General features: G+C 52.4%; 1 protein-coding gene and 1 long non-coding RNA gene across 9 annotated transcripts in view; one reads left to right on the top strand and one right to left on the bottom strand.

Moving 5' to 3' along the window:
- Window positions 1-9,072: 9,072 nt before the first annotated feature.
- Window positions 9,073-13,862, bottom strand: LOC143660323 (uncharacterized). Its single transcript, XR_013163957.1, has 5 exons — window positions 12,715-13,862; window positions 11,911-12,610; window positions 11,238-11,385; window positions 10,728-10,891; window positions 9,073-9,287 (listed from the first exon to the last, which is right to left on the bottom strand). It is a non-coding gene; the product is annotated as an uncharacterized LOC143660323 (long non-coding RNA).
- A 220-nt stretch (window positions 13,863-14,082) lies between these two features.
- Window positions 14,083-22,021, top strand: part of KIFC3 (kinesin family member C3) — a 33,858-nt gene continuing 25,919 nt past the window's right edge. For 5 of the 8 annotated variants that reach the window (XR_013163585.1, XR_013163584.1, XM_077132560.1 and 2 more), the window contains exons 1-3: window positions 14,093-14,155; window positions 18,101-18,305; window positions 20,921-21,066. Coding sequence is in view for 3 of the 8 variants with exons in the window: in XM_077132560.1 (XP_076988675.1) it covers window positions 18,140-18,305; window positions 20,921-21,066 (312 nt within the window). In the remaining 5 variants the exon portion in view is untranslated. Of the gene's footprint in view, window positions 14,156-18,100; window positions 18,306-18,354; window positions 18,413-20,920; window positions 21,067-22,021 lie in introns of all 8 variants that reach the window. The other 3 variants (XR_013163587.1, XR_013163586.1, XR_013163588.1) reach the window with 2 other exon arrangements.

Here is a 22,021-nt window from a genome sequence, read left to right as displayed (position 1 = left end):
CAAGCAGCTGTTGCTGCTGGCAGAGGACAAGGGGTGGAAACCTGAGGAGGTGAGCTTATGCCACAGATTTATAGCACCTTTATGAGCTTGGCAGGGGTAGCTGCAGTCGGCGTGATCCGTCAACACAGCAATGTCACTCATCACACGGGGCAAGTGCCCTCCTCCGGCAGAGCAAATCCTTGGAATATTCACCTGAGACGGCCTTTGGTGGCTGCCCTTGGGGTCAAAAGATCTGCCTTTTTGAGTTGTGTGACCTTGGCCAAGTGACTTAGCCAAGAACCCATTTCCTCCGTAAACTGTAAACCAGGCCCCTCAGGGTTGGGGTGGGGGAGAAGAACAGGAGATGAAGGTGGGGAGAAGCTTTGTGAACCTCTGGATGGCTGTGGGGAAATGGTGATGAGGTTGATGATTGGGATAATACAATGTGGCTCCAGAGCCGGGGAGGCTGGGTTCCAGGCCCAGCTGTGTGACCTCAGGCAAGTTGCTTAAACTCTCTGAGCTTTAGTGCCCTTATCTGTAAAATGGGGCAAAGAGTTGAGTCAGGGTTGTTGAGAGGATGACATGATTATCCATGAAAAGTACTCAGTGCAATGTAGTATGCAGTCAGTACTACGTAAAGGTCAGCCGTTTTATTGTTGTTATTGTTCCTATTATATTTATTTAATCATTTATCATAAATGAAATTATTAAAAGAAATTTATCATAATCAAGACCATAGACTTGGTGAGAGAGAGAGCCCTTCAAACTCCCTGCCCCAACCTTGCTGGGGGTGGGGGTGACTGCCCCGGGCCATGGTCTCCTGTGGCCACCCTTAAGGTGTGGCTGGCTTCCCTGCATCCTCGGTGGGGTGGGGAGCAGGGGAGGGTGGTCTCCCGGGGGAAGGGGGGTGGCGGCCCGTGGGCCTGGCCCAGGCCTGGTTTCTGGAGCGCAGCTCAGCAGATGCCTCACAAACCTGTCTGGCAACACCCCGCCTGCTGACACCCGGAGCAGCCGGCTGTCACTCCACGGTGACGGCTGCGGTTATGGAGCGCGCACATGAGGAATGTCAGCTGTGCTGGCTCCTTGGCCAGGCCTGTGACTCATGACGGCAGTTCTGAGCCCAGAGTTTCCCCCGTGGCTGCCAGAGCCCTTCCTTTCCGCCTGGCTTCTGTTCAGCCACCAGAGCAGGACCTTCCCGGGCCTTTCTCTGCAGGAAGGGAGGGAAGACAGGCCACTGGGACCCATCAATGTTCCAGGACAGCCCTGACTCCATTTCCCGACTTTGGTTCTTTAAAAGGAGCCAGCGCCCCTTGGGGGCTTGTCAGGACTTCTGGGTTTGGAATGAGGAGTGTCGCGATCAGGGGGCAGTGGAAATAGCCTCAGAAAACCTGATTCTGACGCTTTCTTTGGACTGCCACGTCCTCTCTTAGGGCCCTGATTTGTTCCCCTGCAAATGGGGATGAATAAGTGGCCCATGGAGGATTGTTGCCAGGATCTGAGGAGCTGCCAGAGGTGGAGGCGCACACACCATCTCCCCCCCCACCCCACCCCCGTCCCTGCCCCCTGCCCAACCGCATGAGGCACATTTCCCAAACGACTGTGGGTTACAGGTCAATGGCTCAGATCTGCTGGTAAGAAGGTTTGCACACATCCTTCCCTGGGGGTACCAGTTAATATTCAATAATTACACCAGGGCCAATGAGCTTAGGAGAGGGGGGAGATACTGATCACCCTTATCCCATCAGAAGTTCAAGGATGTGAAAACATGTCTGTTGGGTAGCGTGGTCCAGCTGAGTCCCTGACCAGAAAGGATTCCAGGGCTCCCTACAAAGAGCTGCCCCAGGCCACAGACTTCATTTAGGGGCCAGGCACTCACGGGTGTCCTGGGTGGGAAAGTGGCTGGAAAGGAATCGTCTGGAAGGGTTTAGGATATTATTGGTGAGTCCAGAAGACTCACTACGGTGCCATGGACCCAGGCTCTATGGGACCAGCCATCGCTAAGCACGGTGAAGACACAGAAGTTTTCTCCTCTTGTCCCCGTCCCTGGAATGGAGTGTTTTACAGAAGTGCTCCCTCACTTTAACTCTCAGAGCCTCTGTCTCCAAATTTGGGCACAGCACCCACTTTGGGGCACCCCAGGCTCCCTGGCGAGGTGGCCTCAGGTACGGGCATTGACCGCCTAAGGCATCCTGGTAGACCAGTTGGGTCAGGTGCTGATGTGGTCCCAGCTCAGCCAGTGAGGCTGATGGATGAAGGGCCTTGTAAGCAGCCTCTGGGGCTTCTGGGAAGCGTTTGGCTGGGGATCCTAGAAAACATTGGGGTGGGCTGGAGCTTGGAGCATGGAGACAGGGGACATTCTGTGCCTGTCCCTTGAGCTGGCAAAACCAACTCTAGAGCAATTCTGGTTATAATAATGTGCACAAATTCTGCCCCAACTCAGCCTCCCAGGTCCTTCCAGTCTCGCTTACCATTTACCCAGGAGGCTTGTTTGCTGTGAGCATGTGGGGCTAGTTTGGGCAGCGTCCGTGACTACGGGTAAAGACAGGGTTGGCTGGAGGAGCAGAAGCAGGCCACCCCCAGCTCCCAGCCACAACCTCTGCGGCATCAAGCTCCAAAGATGATGTTACCCAGGACAGGGCTAGGCTGGAACATTCTAGAACGTACAAGACTCTGTTTCAGGAACTCCTTTCCTACCCAAGCCCTCTCCCATTTTCACCCATACTTGAGTTTACTAGGTGGGTCTGAGCCTCTGCAACCTGCCAGGCCTTGTGGCAGACAGAGGCCCAGCCGTGATGGTAACGGTGGTCCTAACAATAGTGATGGCACAGCTTGGGATAGCAGTACCCACTTCACAGGGGTGCTGAAGAGGAGTAAATGAGACTGTGCATGTCAAGGACTTAGGGTGTTCTGGTTTGCTAGCTGCTGGAATGCAACCCACCAGAGACGGACTGGCTTTTAATATAAGGGGACTTATTTTGTTAGTTCTTCAGAGAAAAGGCAGCTAACTTTCCACTGAGGTTCTTTCTTACGTGGGAAGGCACAGGGTGATCTCTGCTGGCCTTCTTTCCAGGCCTCTGGGTTCCGACAACTTTTCCCAAGGGTGTTTTCTTTCTGCATCTCCAAAGGCCTGGGCTGAGCTGCGAGTGCTGAGATGAGGTCTGATGAGCTGCTTGGGCTGTGCTACGTTGTGCTCTCTCATTTAAGCACCAGCCAATTAAGTTAACCTCACTCATTGCAGCAGGCACGCCCCCCTAGCCGACTACAGATGTAATCAGCAACAGATGAGGTTCACGTACCATTTGCTCATGTCCACTGCAATAGAATTAGGTGCCTTCACCTGGCCAAGTTGACAACTGAATCTAACTACCACATAGGGCATGGTGTCTGGCATATAGGAAGTGCTCAATAAGTGTGGTCTATACTAACCACTATCGTTATGGTTGCCATTTATGAGGACACTGAGGCTCCAAAAGGTTAAAAGCCTTACCAAGTTCCCACGCACAGGAGCCTGAATCAGGGCGCACCAGTCTAACCGGGGAGACTGACCAGCTCCAAGCCAGCGTGCGGAGTGACTAGGGGAAGAGTAGTTAGACCTGGAAAAGTGCTGGCTGGGAATCATTAAGAAGGTCTCATGCTGGAGGTGATATTTCCCTCGGCCCCTCGAGGCGAATGGGCTGCCCTCGGGCGGAAGGGCATTTCAGTGGAAGTAACTGCATGCACAGAGGCAGGGAGGCGGACCACACTGTAAACTCAAGGGACAGAAAGAGGGTGTCTGGGGGTGGGGAGGATGAATGGGAGAGAAGGCTAGGCAGGTGGGCTGCAGGTGGATGCTAAGGAGCCTTGAATGCATGCTGAAGAGTGACACACGGTGACAAGGACCCCTGACTGTACCCCTGAGAGCCAGTATGGTGTGGCACTTCAGGACTTGGAGCAGCATGTCTGGGGTCAAATCCAATTTCAAGCTGGCTGACTTGGGTGGGTTACAGCCTCAGCGCTGCCCTCAGCAGAGAGGGGATAATATCACTGCACCTTCCAGCAGGAGGGATAAGACAAGAGGGTGCCTCAAGCAGCCCAGGGCCAGGATCTGTCCCCACAGCCTCTGCCGGTCTAGCCACCTGGCACGGATTGGCTTTTTCCACCCAGGAGAAGAGTTTTGGTTCAGGGCTGTGTCTCTGCCACTGCCTTGAGTCTCCTGACTCCTCACATCTCTTCCCCCTGCAGGTACGTGCTGCAGAGGCTGTGTAGACGCCAAGCCTGCCCAGGTGAGTGGTGCCTGGCTGTCGGGAGTCGCAGGGCAGGGGCATGGTCAGGATGCTCAGGCTGGAGCCTCACAGCAGAGTGCAATCCTAGTTACTGACATGTGAGTGCTGGATAGGCACATGGTGTGACCCCGGGGACGGGATTCTCAGAGGGCAGTTATAGTCTAGTTCCCTTTGCTCACTTAGGGCTGGCCATCCAATGCCATTTGCCCCAGAGGGAGGCAAGAAGAGGATGTACTGGGGTAGTCAAGGAGGCCGCTAGGGGGTGGGGGCCCTTCTGGGTTGGCTGCCTTTGGAAATTAGGGGCAGGGGGGCTGTAGATCCAAGACCCACTGGGATTCTGCCCTGACAGCAAGAGTGGAATGAGCTTTCTCTTGTTGGTTAATTCTGCTCTGATCTTGGGTCCCCTGTACCTGTGCACCGGCTCAGGGTCAAGTCTGGGCTGACATGGCCTCTGGGAGGGCTGCCTCCACTTGTGTGCCCCTCTGCTGCCAAGCAGAGCACAGCTGAGGCTGTTTGTGGGAGCACCTCAGGGCAGCAGGTAATTTCTTCCACTTTCTGGCATGCCACGTTGTTTCCAAACATCTGAGAGATGCTCTGGCCAGCCTAGGCTCTTTGTTCCCAGGCCCCCGATCCGAGAAGCACCACTTCCTGATTCAGTCTCCTCCCTGATGCTTCCCCTGGCTCTGGCCTCCCTCAATTTGCTGTCATCAACTCCCCCCACCAACACCGCCACCCTGTCCTTCTGCTGGGCCACGCACATCTGCTCTTCAATGCACGGCTCCTCTGGCTTCTGAGGAGGGCGAGTGGCCAGAGATCAGAGTTTCCATCATTCTGGATCAGCAGCGAGAGCCATCGCCTGCCAGCCGGGTGTCTTCTATGGGCCTTTCCCGGGCTCTGGAGCGGGGTGCAAGGAGGAGGGATGAGTGAGGAGAGGCTGGTGCTGGGCTCCACTCCCAGGAGGCAAGTCCCAAAGGCAGCCCTGGCCTGACCTCGGTGCAAGTCTGTTCCCCTCCCTTTCTCCCTTCCAGCCTCCTCTCTTCCCTCTTTCCCTCTCTCTCTTTCTTTCTTAAATAGCTTTAACATACTATAAAATTCACCCATTTAAAGTATGCAATTTAATTGGTTTTTCATATATTTACACATTTCTGCATTCATCATCTTAATCTAATTTTAGAATATTTTCACCACCCCAAAAAGAAACTTTGTTCCCATTAGCAGTCACTCCCCATCCCCTCTTTCCCAGCTCTAGGCAACCACTAATTACTCTCTTTCCTGGTGTTCATTTGTGAAGCAACTTTAAATAGTGAAGCCAGAACCCCCAGGGACTGAGCTGGAATTACCCCTTCCTTGAAGCAGGCAGTTCTGCGAAAGGCCTTAGGCGAACAGAATCTCAGAACTACAGGGTCCCCCCTTCTACCTGGCCCACTCGCTCGCTCTCGGGGGTTTGAGTGCTGAAAAGGCACGCGTGAACCCTCCTTATTTACCCAGGGAGGGGTGTGACGTCCAGAGAGGGGAAGAAATCTGCCTGAGGTCACACAGCGGGGTGGGGTACCAGTGCCCTGAGCCACCTCCCCGCAGCCACCCCCCATGTATTTACGGGCCTCCCACTTGCCATTCTTATGACAGAGTTGCTTAGTTTTTCCTTCTGTAAAATGGAATAATAACAACTACCGATCGTGCTGCTGTGAGGAGTGTGTGAAATCAAAGGCGATCCTTCAGGGAAAGCATTCTGCACCGTGTGTGGCACTCAGCTGTCCCCCCCACAAATGCAAGCAGGGTCGACGTAGATCAAATCCCCCCACCCCCATCCCTGGCCTTTAAGGCCCAGCACACTCACCCTCGCCACCCACCCCGAAGGACAGGTGGAGGCCACTGAAACTGCAGAGTGACTGGTCACTTCTCCCCGTCACCTGGAAGCTGGTGACGTCGGCGGCGGGACCTGCGGAAGGTTGAGACTTGTTGCGGTGACTAAGAGTCGAGAGCTGTGGGAGTCTGGTTAATCAGCAGCTTCAAAATTTCCCCCTGCTGTTTGTAAACAAGGGCCACCAGGGAGGGGGAGGACAGGTTGGAGGGGGAGAGGCCTCCTGCTGCCACAGAACCCGGGTGGGGCAATGCTGGAGCTTCAGGGCGGCAGTTGTGTGCGAGCATACGGCACCCCTAACCTGGTGGCTGACTCTGCACCGTACCCCATCTCCAGAAACTGGGAGCTGAGTGCAGACATCAGGGCCTCCTGAGGGCTTCTCCTTCCTGGGCCGAACCATGGATGTATTGCAAGGAGCCAGAATAACGTGAGACCTGGCAGCCTGGACTGAATCTTTCATCCACGGCTTCTCCAGAGCGGTCCGGGACCACTGGGCTGAGGCATGCCTTGGAGCCCACCTGGGGTGGGGGGTTGGGGGGCCGGGGCTCAAAGAGCAGGTCGGAGAGACTCCCGGCACCCGGCCTCACCCTGCCCGGCCCAGTGACACAAATGGTCAGCCTGAGCACCCAACAAAGGGACCAACCCACTACCCATCCCTTGACAGATGTCACTCAGGCGTCTTTTTATATGCAAGAGAAAACTGCAAATTAGTGTGAAAAGTACTTTTCGTCAAAAAGCTGCCAACGACCATGTAAATTTGGTACAGCCCTCCTGAAAGCAATCTGACAGCATACTTGGAAAGTGTAAAACAAATGTTCAGCCTCTTTATTCAGAAAGATTTTCTGAAATGAATAACCTCCCTCCCCTTGGGGCGTGAAAGGGCTGCGCGTGCGGAGATGTTCCCAGCAGTGCTGGTTATAAGAGTGAAAAGCTGGACGCCACTCAGATATCCCTGACCTCAGGGGACGGGCAGCTTCAGTTGGGGCATACCCGAGCATGAGAACTCTAGAGAAATAAATAACTTTTTTAAAAACACAGAATAAAATTTACCTTTAAAAACAGAACAAACAAAAAAGCAAATGAATGAAATGATCCTTCTTTTTCAGTCATTTTTCCTGAGCTCTGGGCAAACTCCAGACTCTGGGAACCCAGCACCAGATGGGAACTAAATATTGTCTTCAGTCTGGGACCTGCGGTGCTGAAAAGAGCAGGCTTTAGTAGGAAAAAAATAACTTGGAAAATTCTTATAATGTGATCTAAAGTGAGAAAAGACAAAGTAGGAAATTGCCTCCACTCTCCACCTCCACCATCACTGCAGCCGGTCTTTGCGGCATGTGGGCTGTGTGCCAGAGTGGGGCTAAGGGCGGGACATGCCTGCTCTTGGTTATTTGTCCCAACAACCCAAGGCGTTCAGACTAGGAGGGCCCCCATTTTTATAGGTGGAAACTGATGCACAGAGGAAGTGACTGAGCTAGAATCCAAACTCGGGTCTGGCTGGCCCCCAATCCCCCACTTTTTTTTTATAGTATAGTATAACATATATACAAAGCAAAGAAATAAAAAGCAATAGTTTTCAAAGCACTCTTCAACAAGTAGTTACAGGACAGATCCCAGAGTTTATCATGGGCTACCATATGATCCTCTCAGATTTCCCCTTCTAGCTACTCCAGAATATAGGAGGCTGGAGGGCTTAAATACTTTTTTATCATCACAATCAACTTTTTTTCCTTCATTTTTTGGTGAAAAATAATAAATGTACAAAAAAGCTATAAATTTCTAAGTACAGCATCACAATTAGTTGTAAAACATATTTCCAAGTTTGACATCGGTTACAATTCCACAATTTTAGGTTTTTACTTCTAGCTGTTGTAAAATACTGGAGACTATATCAATTTAATGATTCAGCATTCACATTCATTTGTTAAATCCTATCTTCTCTGTATAATTCCACCATCACCTTTGATATTTCCATCCCTCTCTATAGGGGTGTTTGGGCTATGGCAATTCTAAATGATTCATATTGGAAGGGTCTGTCACTAATATAGGGTAGGGAGAGAGAACTAGCTGATGTTCTGGAGAGGTTGAGCTAGGTTTCAGAATTTATCTGGACCAGAAACCCATCGGGAGGTTGCAGGTTTCCGGAAAGTTACTCTAGTGCATGGAACCCTTGTGGAACCTTATATATTGCCTTAGGTGTTCTTTAGGATTGGCTGGAATGGTCCTGGTTGGGGGTTGGCATGTTATAATAGGTAGCAAGGTTTGACTAAAGCTTGCAAAAGAGCCACCTCCAGAGTAGATTCTCAACTCTATTTGAACTCTCTCTGCCACTGATACTTTATTAGTTACACTTCTTTCCCCCCTTTTGGTCAGGATGGAATTGTTGATCCCACGGTGCCAGGTCTGGCCAGTCCCCCACTTTAAACCATGGCTTCCGATAGTTTTCCCTCCATGTAGAAATTATGTCTGCTCAAGGTAAAGAACTCGAATGAAAGTCTGGATCAGTGAGTATGAGTTAAGGGTGGTGGGATTTGGTTTCTATGACATTTGTGCAAGAAAAAAGCAATCAAGTTAAAAGCATAAGCCACCTAGAATTCACAGCAGATGGGGAGCAATGGATGGGGACGTGGAAGCAAAGTGGGAAGGACAGGAAGAGAGCATGTCTTGGCATAGAACAAAGGAGATGGAACAACTGAGAAATGAGAAGTCGAGCTCCGGGTGAGAAGGGTGCAGAGGCGGCTTCGGGAAGGTCTGTGGGACGGTGAGTCAGAGGGGAGGAGGGGAGGAGAGGGGGCAGGGTTAGCTCCTGGGTGAGCTTCTCCCATAGCCATTCTTGCTAAACCTTTTTATTACCTGGAGCTTGAGTACGTATCTGCTCAGCGTTTTCATTCCTCTCATTTTTTAGAATACGGGAAATTATAGAGAAGTAAAAAAGTCTCATTTGCTTTTAAACTTGGAATGCCAGGAGGGAGGGAATCTCTGCAAATTCTCCCTCTCGTCATTAAGGGGTTTTAGGGGAGTCCAGGAAGCACTGCTGAGTCCAGCCTTCCTGGTAGATGCAGAAAGGAGGCCACGATCTAGATATTTTTAAGTGAGATAGTTTTACTGGGGAGAGAGATGCCTCAATTCCCCACAGGGTGCCCTGGAAATGGGAGAACTGTTTCCTTCTCCAGCTAATAACACGAAGGCTGGAACAGAAAGAGGAGAGGAGAGGAGAGAAAGGTACCATTGTTAAAATGTCTTTGAGCACCTATTGCCTGCAGGAGAAATTCACAGTCTAGCCCAGGGCCCTCATAGAGGACACCCCCCCTCCCCCACCCAGGGCCCTCCGAGAGGACACCCCGCCCCCACACCTTCCTGCCCCCTGAGGGGTGTGGCCTCCTGAAGGCTAGCACTGGTGAGCCCTGCCCCAGGCCCCTAACACGCCCTTTATTTGTCTCAGCCCATTGCATCCTCCCCGCTGTGCTCCTGGAGGGAGATCTGTCCCCATTTCAGGGGGCAGGAGAAGCTCGGAGGTTAAGCCATGTGCCCAAGTCCCGTGACTGGTGAGGGGTGGACCTGGGACTCAAACCCACACTTGCAGTTATCGGCACAGAACCACACTCTTCACCTCCCCGCAACCCTTCCAGTTCTTTCTGTAATGCTCATGACAACTGTTTCAGGGGTTTTGGAAGACTTGAATGAAAAACAGCAGCTGAGTCAGGATTACTTAATAATACGCAAGTCAACCCCAGAAGGTTGTTCTTGAACTTCAAGAAAATGTCTGCTGGCTTTCGCAATGTGACTGTGTGGTTGTGAAAACCTTGTGACTGATGCTTCTTTTATCTACCTTATGGATAGATGAGTAAAACATTTGGATTAAAAATAAGTAAATAATAGGGGAAACATGTTAAAATAAATTTAGTAGATTGAAATGCTAGTGATCAATGAAAGGGAGGGGTAAGGGGTATGGTATGCACGAATTTTTTTCTGTTTTCTTACTTTTTTTCTGAATTGATGCAAACGTTCTAAGAAATGATTATGATGATGAATATACAACTATATGATGTGAATTACTGATTATATATGTAGAATGGAATGATCATGTGGTAAGAATGTTTGTATGTTGGTATGTTTAATAAATAAAATAAATTAAAAAAATAAAATAAAATGGCTACTACCCAGAAGAGAGAAAGAGTGCATGCCTAGAAGAGAGGAGGGGTTAGAAGAGAGAAAAAGTGCAGGTTTAGAACAGAGAAGGGATTAGAACAGAGAAGAGGGTGCAGATTTAGATAAGAGAAAGGGTATGTGCTTAGAACTGCCGGAGGGCGCTCTTTACTGCCCACATCGAGTTTATTTGCTTTCCAGAGCCTTATCATTCCTGTTGATAAGAACTGCCATCAGTTTACATGGGAAAAAAGTCTGTTCTGATCAATTGAATTCACCTTTGTGCTTTCCCTCTGAATTCTACATGCTCTATTTCTTTAGTCTACAAAAACCTATACGCCCACCAGGCACTGCCCACTTTCCCGGTGATCAAGTCAGGAAAGGGCTGTGCCCTCACGGGGCTGGTGGACTGAGTGGCGTGACAATCCAGTGTGTGGAGTGTCGCCGGGGTGGGGGTGGGGCATGAGCCCAGAGGAGCCCACCTGACCATGCTGGGGAAGGGCAAGGAAGGCGGCCTCTGATCTTGAAGGACTTTTGAAGGTCAAGCAGGAACCAGCCGAGGTGTGGTGGAGGCAGTTGAGGGTGGGGTGACGGACAGAGAGGCCTTCCGGGCAGGGAGACCAGCATTTGCAAAGGCCTAGAGGTGCTAGAATGTCAAGTTAGATGCTTAAAACTGGAAAATCAAATACATCTTATCTGTGCTTTGCCCTTGGGTGACTATCAAAATCAGATCAGCCTCAAACTGGCTTTTCGTGCCCCCTCTTGGTTTCCCTCTGTACTCTTGGCCCTTGACTGCCTCTCTGAAGGATGTTAAGGGCTTTCAAGACTTTTGAACACGAAGGTGGTGCGGCCCAACCGGAAGGCGTGGATTTGCAGTGCTCTCGCCACTGCCTTTTTGTCTGGACCTCCCTGGGACGGCCATACCCCGGCCATGCCCCAGCAGGGAGGGCCAGGCCCCAGGGCAGGCCTCATTCACGGGCTCAGGCGCCTACCCTAGGGATTTTCAGCTGTCTGTGAAATCCTCAGCTTCCCCAGTGGTCAGGTGAGAGCCCGCAGCCTGCCCATCTGTGAAGTTCCGGGGGAGGGGGGGGTAGAAATGACCTTGGAGTCGGCGTGTAGTCCCTGCTGATGCTGTGCATTCTTAAAAAAAAAAAAATCCCATAGTTACGAAACAATTAGTTCTTATATTTCAAGCCAGCGATGTGTTAGTGAGAATTCAGAAAATGCTTCCTCCTAAGGTCTCCGTTTTCTATTCCTTTCCCTGTTGCTTCGATTTCAATAAACCCTTAAATCTATACACATGTGGCAGTAATATATGTGCGTACACATAGGCCTATTGGATTCCTATCTCAGTTCTATCACTAAATTAGTGAATTGATGTCTCCAAGACTCAGTTTCTTCTCCTTTAAAGTGGGCAGGTGGTGGTGCCCACCTCCTCGGGTGTTCAGGGTTAAAGGGGAGCTTGCTTATAAGAGCTCAGTGCCAGGCCTGGCCCAGCATTAGCTCTACATAAATGGCAGCTATTATGTGCATAGAAAAAAAAAAAGACTTCACTAAAATGTTGGCAGCATTTGTCTCTAGTGGGTGGGATTATGGCTACAATGAACATCTATTACTTTTGTAATCAGGGAAAGGGAACAAGAAATGTTATTATGAATTAAAAACCTGGCTTCGGCTTTGTTGGAAGGAACCTGCAGTTGATGTCAGTGCACCAGCCCTCGAGGTCTGCAGTTTTATACCAGGACTTTAAAGACAGCTTCCCTCCCCACAGCCAAATCAGAGGGACTATAATAAACGAAGACACTCGGTCAGAAATCTAGAGGTGCCTCATCCTCGTCCAACCTTGTAGTCCCCTGACCACGGTTGTCCGCAGGGCAGGCAGGGGGAATCATAGGTGCGAACTCCAAATAAGGCCCTCAATCCACTCGGAAAGCTCTTGGGGTTCTTAGCTGGAAATCTCCAACTCCCCAGGGAATGATTCCAGGAGCGTGACCTTTACTATGTGTTGGACTTTCCCTCGGACGTCTTGGTTAGAAAATCAAACATTGATTTTCCGTGGAGGGCCTGGGTGTGGCGAGGCCCAGCAGCTGGGGGTCCTGAAGCCCAGGCTCTCGGCTCCATCTCTGCTCCAGATTCTTGACTGCCAGCCCAGCACCCCAGCAGCAGCAGGAGACGGAGCCCACCTGCGCCACGCACCCTCTCTGGCCCTGTCCTGACTCTCTCTGGACCACCTTCTGTCCACCCTCCTCAGATTATCTGCAGAGCCATCAGCCCGCAACCAGCTGGCTTCAGAGTTGCTTTTATCCCTCTCCTTCCGCATCCTGGAGAGAGAATATTGCCGCTGCTCTGGAATAAAATGCTGCCTCTGTTCAGGAGACAAAGAACAGAGTGGCTCCTCAGGTCAGCTGCCTTTCCTGACTGGATGGCCCCCTGGTCTCCCCATCCACCCCATAAGAACGGCTCACCCACAGGGCTAGGCTGGAGCCCCTGTCCGTTCCCTGGGCTGCTGCTTGCTGAACATGAGGCTTTGAGGAATATTTCACTTTAAAAAGCAAACAAACAACCCAAACAGCTTCCCTGCTCTGGAAGACGTAAATCTGCTGGGGAGGGAGGGTGCCACGGCTGGGGAGGCAGCCTGTCCTGAGTGTTCTAGGGTGAGTGACACTATTAGGTGAAAGTGTGTGTGAGGACATGTGAAGCCCATGCGTGTGCACCAGAATGTGAGTGGACACATTCATTAGAGTGAGCACTGTGCAAAAGCATGTGTAAGTACTAATAGAAGTGCATGTGAGTGAACTAACCAGGGTGTGTGAGAATGCATGCAAAAGTTTGCCCTAGGTTTAAAAGAATGTGTGTATTAGAGTATGAAAAGCCATGTACTAGAGCTTGGAGAGAACACGTGTGTACACATGTGAGTATGCAAAAGCAGATGCATGTACTAAATTGAGTGTATGAGCATGTGTGTGAAGCATGCGAGAGCACTGGAAAGTGTGCACGTGTGCTACAGTGTGAATCCATGTGTATGATAATGTGAGAACATGTGGGAGTGGGGTAAGTGTGAATGTGTGTATTGGACTATGAAGAGAGCACAAGAGGGACAGCATGTAAGCACACGTGAAAGTGCATGTGTGGCAATCAACCAGAGTGTGTAAAAGTTTTCTATTAGGGTTTGAAAATGTGTGTACCCAAGTGTAAGAATATGTGAAAGCATGTGGAATACCAGTAAGAAGATGTGAAAGCATGTGGTATTAACTAGTGTGTGAATCTATGAGAACATGTGAATGTGTTCTTGTGTGTCTACTAAATGAGTGTGAGAACATGTGAAGGAGTGTGGATAGAGTATAAGAAAAAGTGTACTGAGTGCAAGAACATGTGTGAGAAAAAATGTGAGCATGTGTGTAAGCTTTTGTGTGTGCTAACCAGAGTGTGAGAGCCGGGGTGGGAATGCATGTGTGCTATAGTGTGTGAGAGCCTGGGTGTAACAGTGTGAACACGTGTGATGGGGTGTATCCACCAGAGGGTGAGCACGCAAGTGAGCACTAGCGTGTGCAAGGGGCAGTAAGGCGGGAGAGACCCAAGTGGGCAGGTCTGGTCGAAGCACGTGAGGGTGCAGGGGGGCGGCCCTGCGTGTGAATTCGTGTGAGTGTGCGAGGGTGCGCCTTCGCCGGCGCGTGCCGGTGAGTGTGCGCGCGCCGCTAACCCGTGGCGGTGTGGGGGGGGTCGGAGCCGGTTGCCATGGGAACGCGCCGCGGCCGGAGCTAATCATTTCCTGTGGAAAGTGAGCGGGCGGGGCGGGAGCAGGGGCGGGCCCAGGAGGCGGCGGCCTGGAGCTGCCTCTGTCGGCGGGCCGGGCCGGGCCGAGCCCCGGGCGCTGCGGCTACGACGACCGAATCCTGCCTTCGCCAGGCGGGTGAGTCGGGGGCGTCGGCGTGCTGGGTCCCGGCTGGGGCCGGGCTGAGGCGGTCTGGTGCCGCTCGGGGATCCGCGTGCGGGCCGGCCCTGTCCGCGGGACCCCCGTGCCGGGTTCAGCTGCGGGGACGCGGGGAGGGCCCGGCCCGGGAGACCCAGCTCTGTGCCCTCCCCCGCCGTTCAGCCCGAGCGCGACCACCTTGCCCCGAACTGGGCATGGGGGCGGCACGTCCCCTGGCGTCAGAATAGCTCCGAACCCCCGTTCCAGTCACATCAGCCCTGGGGAACCGCGACCCTACCCGGGAGTCGGGTGTCAGTGCCGGGTCCTCCCACCGCCGGGGTCCCTTGAAAGCTGCAGTTTCGGACCCACCCACCGCCTCCGGGCAGCTGGCTCTCCCCGTAGCGGGGCCGGGTGCGGGGTGGGCCAGCTCCCGTTAGGCAGGGCTTGGGCAGGTGACCTCCTGGGCAGTCGGGACTTGGACCGTTGCCAGCCGCAGACCGGGGATCCCAGCAGGAAGGACGAGCCCAAAAGCCACTCCTTTCACCCCCCACTGCCAGTTAGAGCAGAACTCAGGCGCAGAGCAGGGCCTGGTCCTGGGAGATTGGATTTTAAAGAGGATACTGCCTTTAAGTTTTCAAGGGCTTCTTCCCCCTGCCCCAACACATCTGTTTCTAGGTTGGAGGTTGGGGCCTCCAATTCCCCAGCTTTCCTTCTGCCTGAGGCTGGGTGAGCACCCATCCTTGACCCAGTGGAACCCTATGCCCTTGATAAAATAGCCATCTCCTTGGCCAGGGGAGAGTCATTCACCAGGAATGCAGCCTCAGAATGGAGCCCTGTATTTGCAGTGTGGTCATTAGGGATGCAGGGTGATGAGTTCTGCTGTTCTTATGGGCACTTGGGAGTAAAGGATTGGAAATTCAGGTTTCCCTGGAAAATCCAGGATGTGGAATTGTGTGTGTGCATCTGAGGTCTTGACCCCTATACAACCTCCCTGACCTTTGCCTGCTCCGCCAGGGGCCTTCATCGCTCCCCAGCAACAGTGCCCAAACAGTTGTCAAATCTGTTCCCCAATTACAGAAATGTCCCTGGTCTTTGGGGGAGTAAGAGTGGGGGTGGGGACAGAGCTGTAGCTCTATTGCCTTGTCCTAAACCGGGAGAGACAGCTACCCCTCTCTCCAGCCGGCCCCTGGGCACTCACCCACCACTGGAAGGAGTACATAGTCAAATAAAACATGTGAGCTCTTGGTAAGCGCCAGTATTGTTCTGAATACTTGATATATGCATTAGCTGACCTTGTCCCCAACCCTATCAGGTGGAGTCCTCCCCATTTTACAGATGGAGAGAATGAGGCACAGAGAGCCAAGTAACCCAAGGTCTCATCATCTAGTAATTGGCAGAGCCAGGTCCTGAACCAGCTTCTGGTCAGAACTACTCCTCCCTGAGGTACCCCCCACTCCCACCCCATGAACCCTAGGTTCGTAGCGGCCTTGGGATGCCAGGCTGGGGATCAAACACCGTGCAAGTGTGGGGAGGGGGGCAGGTCTTTCTGGACCGAGAACCTGGGGTTTATTTGCTATTCCTTGATAATCTTGTTCCTTCACGCACCTCTGGCTGCTAAATTTAGCTGCTTTTTCCTCTTTGGGCTCTTGTACACACCCTTCCTCTTTCTTCCTGGCTGCCTCCCCAACATCCTTCCTTGAAAGCCACAGAAATATCGTCTCCTGTGTTGCTGCCCCTCAGACCTAGCTGAGCTCCTTTAAAGTCTCTCCCCCAACCATGGAGTTGAGGGTCAGTGCCCTGTGCTGCCTCTCCATTCCCGCAGCTCCACCTGCAGGTGCAGCCACCACTCTCCCTTCTTGCCCGTTGTGCAGCTGGCCTGCGGGGTGTACTCAGCTCTGTGCCATGCAGCCTGGGCAGAGGACGTTGGTGGCTGTCCTTGGTTTTTTGCACACCACACTTGTCTATCTCGATTTCTACAGTGGAGCCAGCCCAAATATTTGGATTGGCCTCCATCCACCCTTTGGCCCACATTCCTGCCCCCTGCCAGTAAGATTGCACCCAGGAGCTGCCTCCTCTTAGTTGCCTTTCTCAGTCAAGGGAGGAAGAGGAGCCTGGCCTTCCTCCAAGGCTCAACATCAGATACCAAGTCTGTGTGCCTCCCAGCTTGGTTCAAGGCTCTCACACATCTTTCCCTCTCAGTGCTTTGATCATTCCTGCCCCTTCTCTCTACCCAAATGCTAACTCTGCCCTATTCTGGACACCACATCTACTCTCTTCACTCTCTCCTTCCCATCCTAGCCAAACTTCCCTAAAGAGAAGGAAGTGGCTTCTTCCTCTAGCCCCCACCCCACTGCTTAAGCCTTCCCGAGTCTGCCCTCTGCTCTGCCCCACTGACACGCTCTCTTAAAGGACCCTCGGGTATTCTGCCTGTTTCAGTTTCTTTCCAGCTTGGTGCCTCTGTGACATCGTTCACTGGGAACTCACCATCCTTGCCTTCTGGCTCTCTCTCCCGTCAGTTCTGAGAACTCTGCACTTGGCTGGCACTCCTGCCACCTCTCTGACCTTCCTTCTTTTAGTTTTATTCCCTTCCCACCCTGGGATTGAGCTCTGTTGTCTCCCACCTGCCTCTCCCTTGCCATGGCACCAGGGGCCATCTTTTGCCTCCCAGCCTCAGTCTCAGTCTCAGCCCTTGATTTCTCTTCTGAGCTTCAATCTGATGTTTGTGTGCATTCGTTTCAGGGCACTCGCCATAAAAGCCATCACAGAGTGCTTGGTGTGAACGTGGCTCAAGCTCCAAAGATGGATGTGTGGTAGACCCTGTCCTCAGGGGGCCAGAGCCGTAGTCAGGGAGGTGTGGTAGCTCCACTAGGAAGTTTTGGGCACCTTAAACTCAATTTTAAAACCAAAAGCAAACTCCTTGTCTCCATCTCCAAGCTGATTTCTCTTCTGTAAATGGCATCACCATTTGTCCAAGTCTGGGTTTGTAGCTTGGTAACTTTAAATGCCTTATAGTCTGCCTGGCATATACTAGGTGCTCAATAAAGACTGTGCAGTAAAGGCTTGAACTCTATTCCAATCATTTACTCAGTTCATGAGGGACCTATGGGCTTTCTTTCTCCAACCAGTGCTTCTCCCAAGGCTCATTTTCCCACAATACCTGTTACCTACCTCTAGCCTCACCTGTATCCTGTTCGGATTATGAAGGTTCACTGGAGTGTTTCTTTCCCTCCTGACCATAAGCTTTCAGTCCTTGTCTCTCCAGATCAAAGAGGACCTCTGGCAAGTGCCTGGCACATAGAAGTGACTCAATAAATAATTATCAAATGAAAACTGAATGAATCCTTGTATCTCAAACCTGTACTTGCCACGTTGTGTGCACAGGGTGAAGGCTAGCTGAATACATGAATGAATGAGCAGACTTTTATGAGAATTTAATATACACAAACCTAACTGAGTAATGGGACAGATGGAAATGTCACTGGCCATGACAGCCAGTGCCCTTTCTGAGGCTTTGCTCAGTGAAATTTTAATATGCAGAGTAGTAGCTGGGTTGGTTGACAGGCCTGGGACAGAGAAGCTTGAAGTTTCAGGGGTTCAGCACTCTCCTAAATACAATCAGAAAATAAGGTATCTTGGGGGAAAAGGATTAGATTAACAGAGATGCTGTCAACTCTTCCTTCCTTCATGTGACCCCTGTGTCTTCAATAGAAGGACTCAGACTGGGCATTTCCACCATCAGGTGACCAACTCCTTAACCCCCTACTCAATTTAACACCCCGGAAATGGAGACAGCCCCTGTTTCATCCTTGCGCCTCGGGTCCTTGGGGAACATTGGCGTTTGGGCAGCGGCTCTGGCTAACAGGTGGTCCTTCCAGGGTGCCAGCCTGCACTCCGGGATGCCGGCCAGCGGTAGTCATGCCCTTCCCTACTTTCTTCTCTCCGCAGGGCCCCCGGCGCCCGAAGGAGCCCGCTGAGCCGCGGGCCATGGTCCCGTCCCGCAGGACGTGGAACCTGGGAGCCACGCCCTCGCTGCGGGGCCTGTGGCGAGTGGGCGGGGCCCGGGAGCCCGCGCCAAGGATGGCTCGCCCCGCCCCCGCCAGCCCAGCCGCCCGCCCTTTCCCACACACCGGCCCAGGGAGGTTGAGAACTGGTGAGTCCGCATTTTTAAAATGCCTTTTTATTTCCTTTCCTTCCTCCAGATACCAGGGATGAGACTGAGGTTTCTGGCCGGTTCCTAAACTCAGCCAGAGCTGTCAGGTAATTACAGGGTGCTAGCCCGCAGCCGAGAGCCCGGGCGTGGAGGCCGAGCGTCAGGCTCTCCGGGCGCGCCTGCCCCGCGCCCCTGCCTGGGAAGAGAGGTCTCGGAACCCGAGTTAATCTTGAACGCAGCCTGTGGGGCAGAGGGGGAAGCCCCGCACACAGGCGCGTTCTCTGACGGGCCAGGGGCCCAGCCTGTAGGCGCTCTCACGTCCCCAACTGCGGGGCTCGCGGTGGCGCTGGGGCTTCTGCCCGCAGCTGTAAACAAGGTAGGTGGAGTGCTGCGAGCCCTTGGCGGCTCTGACACTTGATCCCGCTTGGGCTGGTCAGTGGATGGTGCGAGGAGTGGACGGAGGCGGCTGGGGAGCCTGGTCCGGCGGGGTTGGGGTGCCATGCGCTCCGGGTTAGGTGCCTGCCGGGGCTGCCTTTGTAGAGGCCTCCACGGCAGGTGGGCAGTGAAGGGGTCCCGGAGGCTGGTCTCCTGCTGCCTCCCCCGGGAACTCTCCTTGCCAGCTCCCCTTTCTGGGTCATGTCTCCCTGTGCGGGAAACATCAGGATGTAAGAAACTCCTCTGATTTCAAGAAAGGATTGTCTGGACTGAGGAGCTGCCGATGACCCTACCCTGCTTTTGAGCCCTGGCTTGGGCAGGTGTCCGTGGACATGGGGAGATGGGGTGGAGAAAGGGGTCTCCAGCCAAGACACTTTTGGCAGTTTGCTGTCTATTGGCTTCTGACCCACTGGGAAAGGGGTTAGTTTTCTAGGCAGTCCAAGCTGGCAGAGTCCCTCTGGGCCATCAGGTCCCAAGCCCTTCACTACAGAAGGGGAAACTGAGGTCCAGAGAGGGCCCTCAGCAAACTCCTGTTTGGTTCCCTCTGTCCTGCCACATTTGTCCTCTCAGTGGCAGCCTGTGTGGGGGATCTTTCAAGGTCTCTGCAATGGACTGACCTGGGGCTGACCACTGCCGGACGATGTAGCTGGCTGGGCATGACTGTGGGGACCTCAGGCAAAAGCTAAGCTTTTGGGTCACATAGTCTCACTTGTCTGGAAGGGGCTGAGTATGGTCCTAAGGATTTCAAATGTCATACGAATGGGTAGCACTTTTTTAGTAAAACAACAACCGAAATCATGTTCACTTGGAAAACTATAAAAGCAGAAAAGTATAAAAGAGGAAATAAAGTGTGTCACTGAGCATTTTGTAAAGGCCCTTCCAGTCCTGTGTGAGTGTACACGCATATAGGTCTAGTCATTGAGCATTAGGAGGAGGATGTGACCATACAGAATTTTATCCATTTAAAAAAGTTAAGACAGGGGTGGAATGAAATCCTGCGTGTGAAATGGCAAGGGTAGTGCCTGCCACCGGATAGGGTCTAGGCCAACTTAGCTGTCCCCCCACACACACACACATTCTCATGGCCTCCTGGGAGCAGGGCAGAGGGTAGGGTAACATGTCTCTGAAGCCTGGAGCCAGGCAGACGGGATTTGACTCCTGGCTGGGTGGGACCCCTGGCCCAGTGGTTACCCGTCTGGGCCTGTATCTCCTTCCCTGTCAAGTGGGAGAGTGCACCCACTTCTTGGGTTTGTTGTGAGGTGCTGACGGCAGGTGTAACTGTGGTGGCTGTACTGGTGGGTGCCTTGTGTGCCAGGCACTGTACAAGCAAATTATGTGTCTTCTCCCATTTAAATCCTTGCCACGGGCCCTAAGGTTGGCCCTAAGGTTTACTGACAAAGAGGTCTGAGGATCAAGGAGGGTGAAGCCTTGAAAGCACTTGCCCCAGGATATTATACATGTTGGAGCAGTGGCCCTAGAATTTGCCCCAGAGAGTGAGGGGAGCCCTCTCCCTCAATCCGTCCAGCTCTATAGACTGAGCTGGGGCTGGTTGGGCTGTGCCTGGGGAGGGGTGTGTGGAGGGAGAGTGGGGTGGGATGGGGAGGGGAGTTAGAGGGTCAGTGTTGGGGTCAGCCCACCACTCCATCTGATAGGGAGGCAATGTGTCAGAGACACAGGGGATGTATGTTGCTTTAAGCTAGTCTCAAATGTACTTTTGAAGACTGCAGGGGCCAGACAGCCCAGCCTGGGATTGGTCTTACTGAAATGAAGGCAGGGGAGAAGTTGCCCTCTAGAGGCGGCCCGATTAATAAAGCTGCGAGATGCACCTCCTCTGAAGCTTTGCACAGGCAGGCTGGCATCTGCTTCTCTCTACTGGTCTCTCTAGAGGGTGCTAATAAGCAAGTAACAGTCCCCATTGCTGCAGTGGGGTGAGAGGAACCCCTGGAGAGGTCTGGGGAGCTCTCACTAAGAGAATCTGGGAGTGGCTTTTGGTAAGATGGAAGCACAGCCCCTGCCCCATGTTGCCCTCCCCTCCGCAAAAGGTAGGGGTATGAGAGGGCGTGCATCCCTCCTGGCCAAGCCTGGACCGGCTGGGCATGTGTGAAAGCTGAGCTCAGCCACTGAGCTCAGTCTCCTGCCAGCAGTCCAAGTGTCTCACCTAACTCTCTGTCCTGGGACAGGGCGAGGAAAAGACAGCCCAGTGTCACCCAGTGACGAGGATTCTGCTGCCCGAAGTGTGGCTTGCCCAGCTCTAGCTCAGTGCCGAGCCCTCAGCGTGGACTGGGCGGGCCCTGGGAGCCCCCACAGGCTCTACCTGACTGTACAGGTAAGCATGGGGCTGTGCGGGAGCACAGGGCTGGCACCCCGGGAAGGCAGCACAGAGGGAGAGCCAGGGGCCTGCCTCGCACCTCTTTTCCAAGCTCCTCACAATACATCCGCCTGCAAGGCTGCCTGGATAGAGCAATTTGCTTTATTAAGTTATCTCAGGAAAAATCTAACATGAGGTATCAGGAGCTTTTCAGCCCTGCCCTGGCTGAGGTGTTAGAGGGAAATGCAGGACCTTGGCTGAGATGGGCCGAGCCCAGAGAAAGTGTTGGGGAAGTAGGCTGGCTTTGGGGCGTGCATTCCTTCCTGGGCATTTGTGTCTATGGGGGCAACACTAGTATTTCCTCATTTTAAGTGGGAATCCAAAGTTAGACAGGGAACTTTATCAAAATTCAGGATCTTTTCCTTGCAGTTATCACCTGGTGACTTTAAAAAGACACACTTTACATGTAAATGGTAGAAGTAGTACATAATGCTAACAGTAGTAATGGCTACCATTTACTGAACACTCTCACCTTGGGCCAGTGGCTCTTCATGCTTTATCTACCTTCATGTTGGTCTAAAGACACAGATATGGTTGTTATCTGAATTTTATAGATGAGGATGTGAAGGCTCAGAGAGGGCAAGTAACTTGTTGGTAGTAACACAGTGAGATGGATCTAAACCCCTAAACATGCCTAGCGTTGTAACATCTGGTATGAAAAAGTCATGCAAGGCAGAGATGCAAAACGTAAAAACTGAGTGCTGCCTGTAGTCCTATTTCTTTGCGATATCCACTGCAAAGAGTTTGGTGGAGAGTTCTCTCCTGTATATCCACTTAGTTATATTTATTTTTATGAATTCTGTTCATTTTTATATACTCTGTGACTACCTCAACAGTAAATCTTGGTGATTTTCCATACATGTCAATATATAAATACCTGCCTCATTCCTTCAATCAGCTGCACAGTATTCTG

Source organism: Tamandua tetradactyla, chromosome 16, assembly GCF_023851605.1.
Source record: "Tamandua tetradactyla isolate mTamTet1 chromosome 16, mTamTet1.pri, whole genome shotgun sequence".
Taxonomy (NCBI): domain Eukaryota; kingdom Metazoa; phylum Chordata; class Mammalia; order Pilosa; family Myrmecophagidae; genus Tamandua; species Tamandua tetradactyla.
This window is presented reverse-complemented; position numbering and strand designations above follow the sequence as displayed.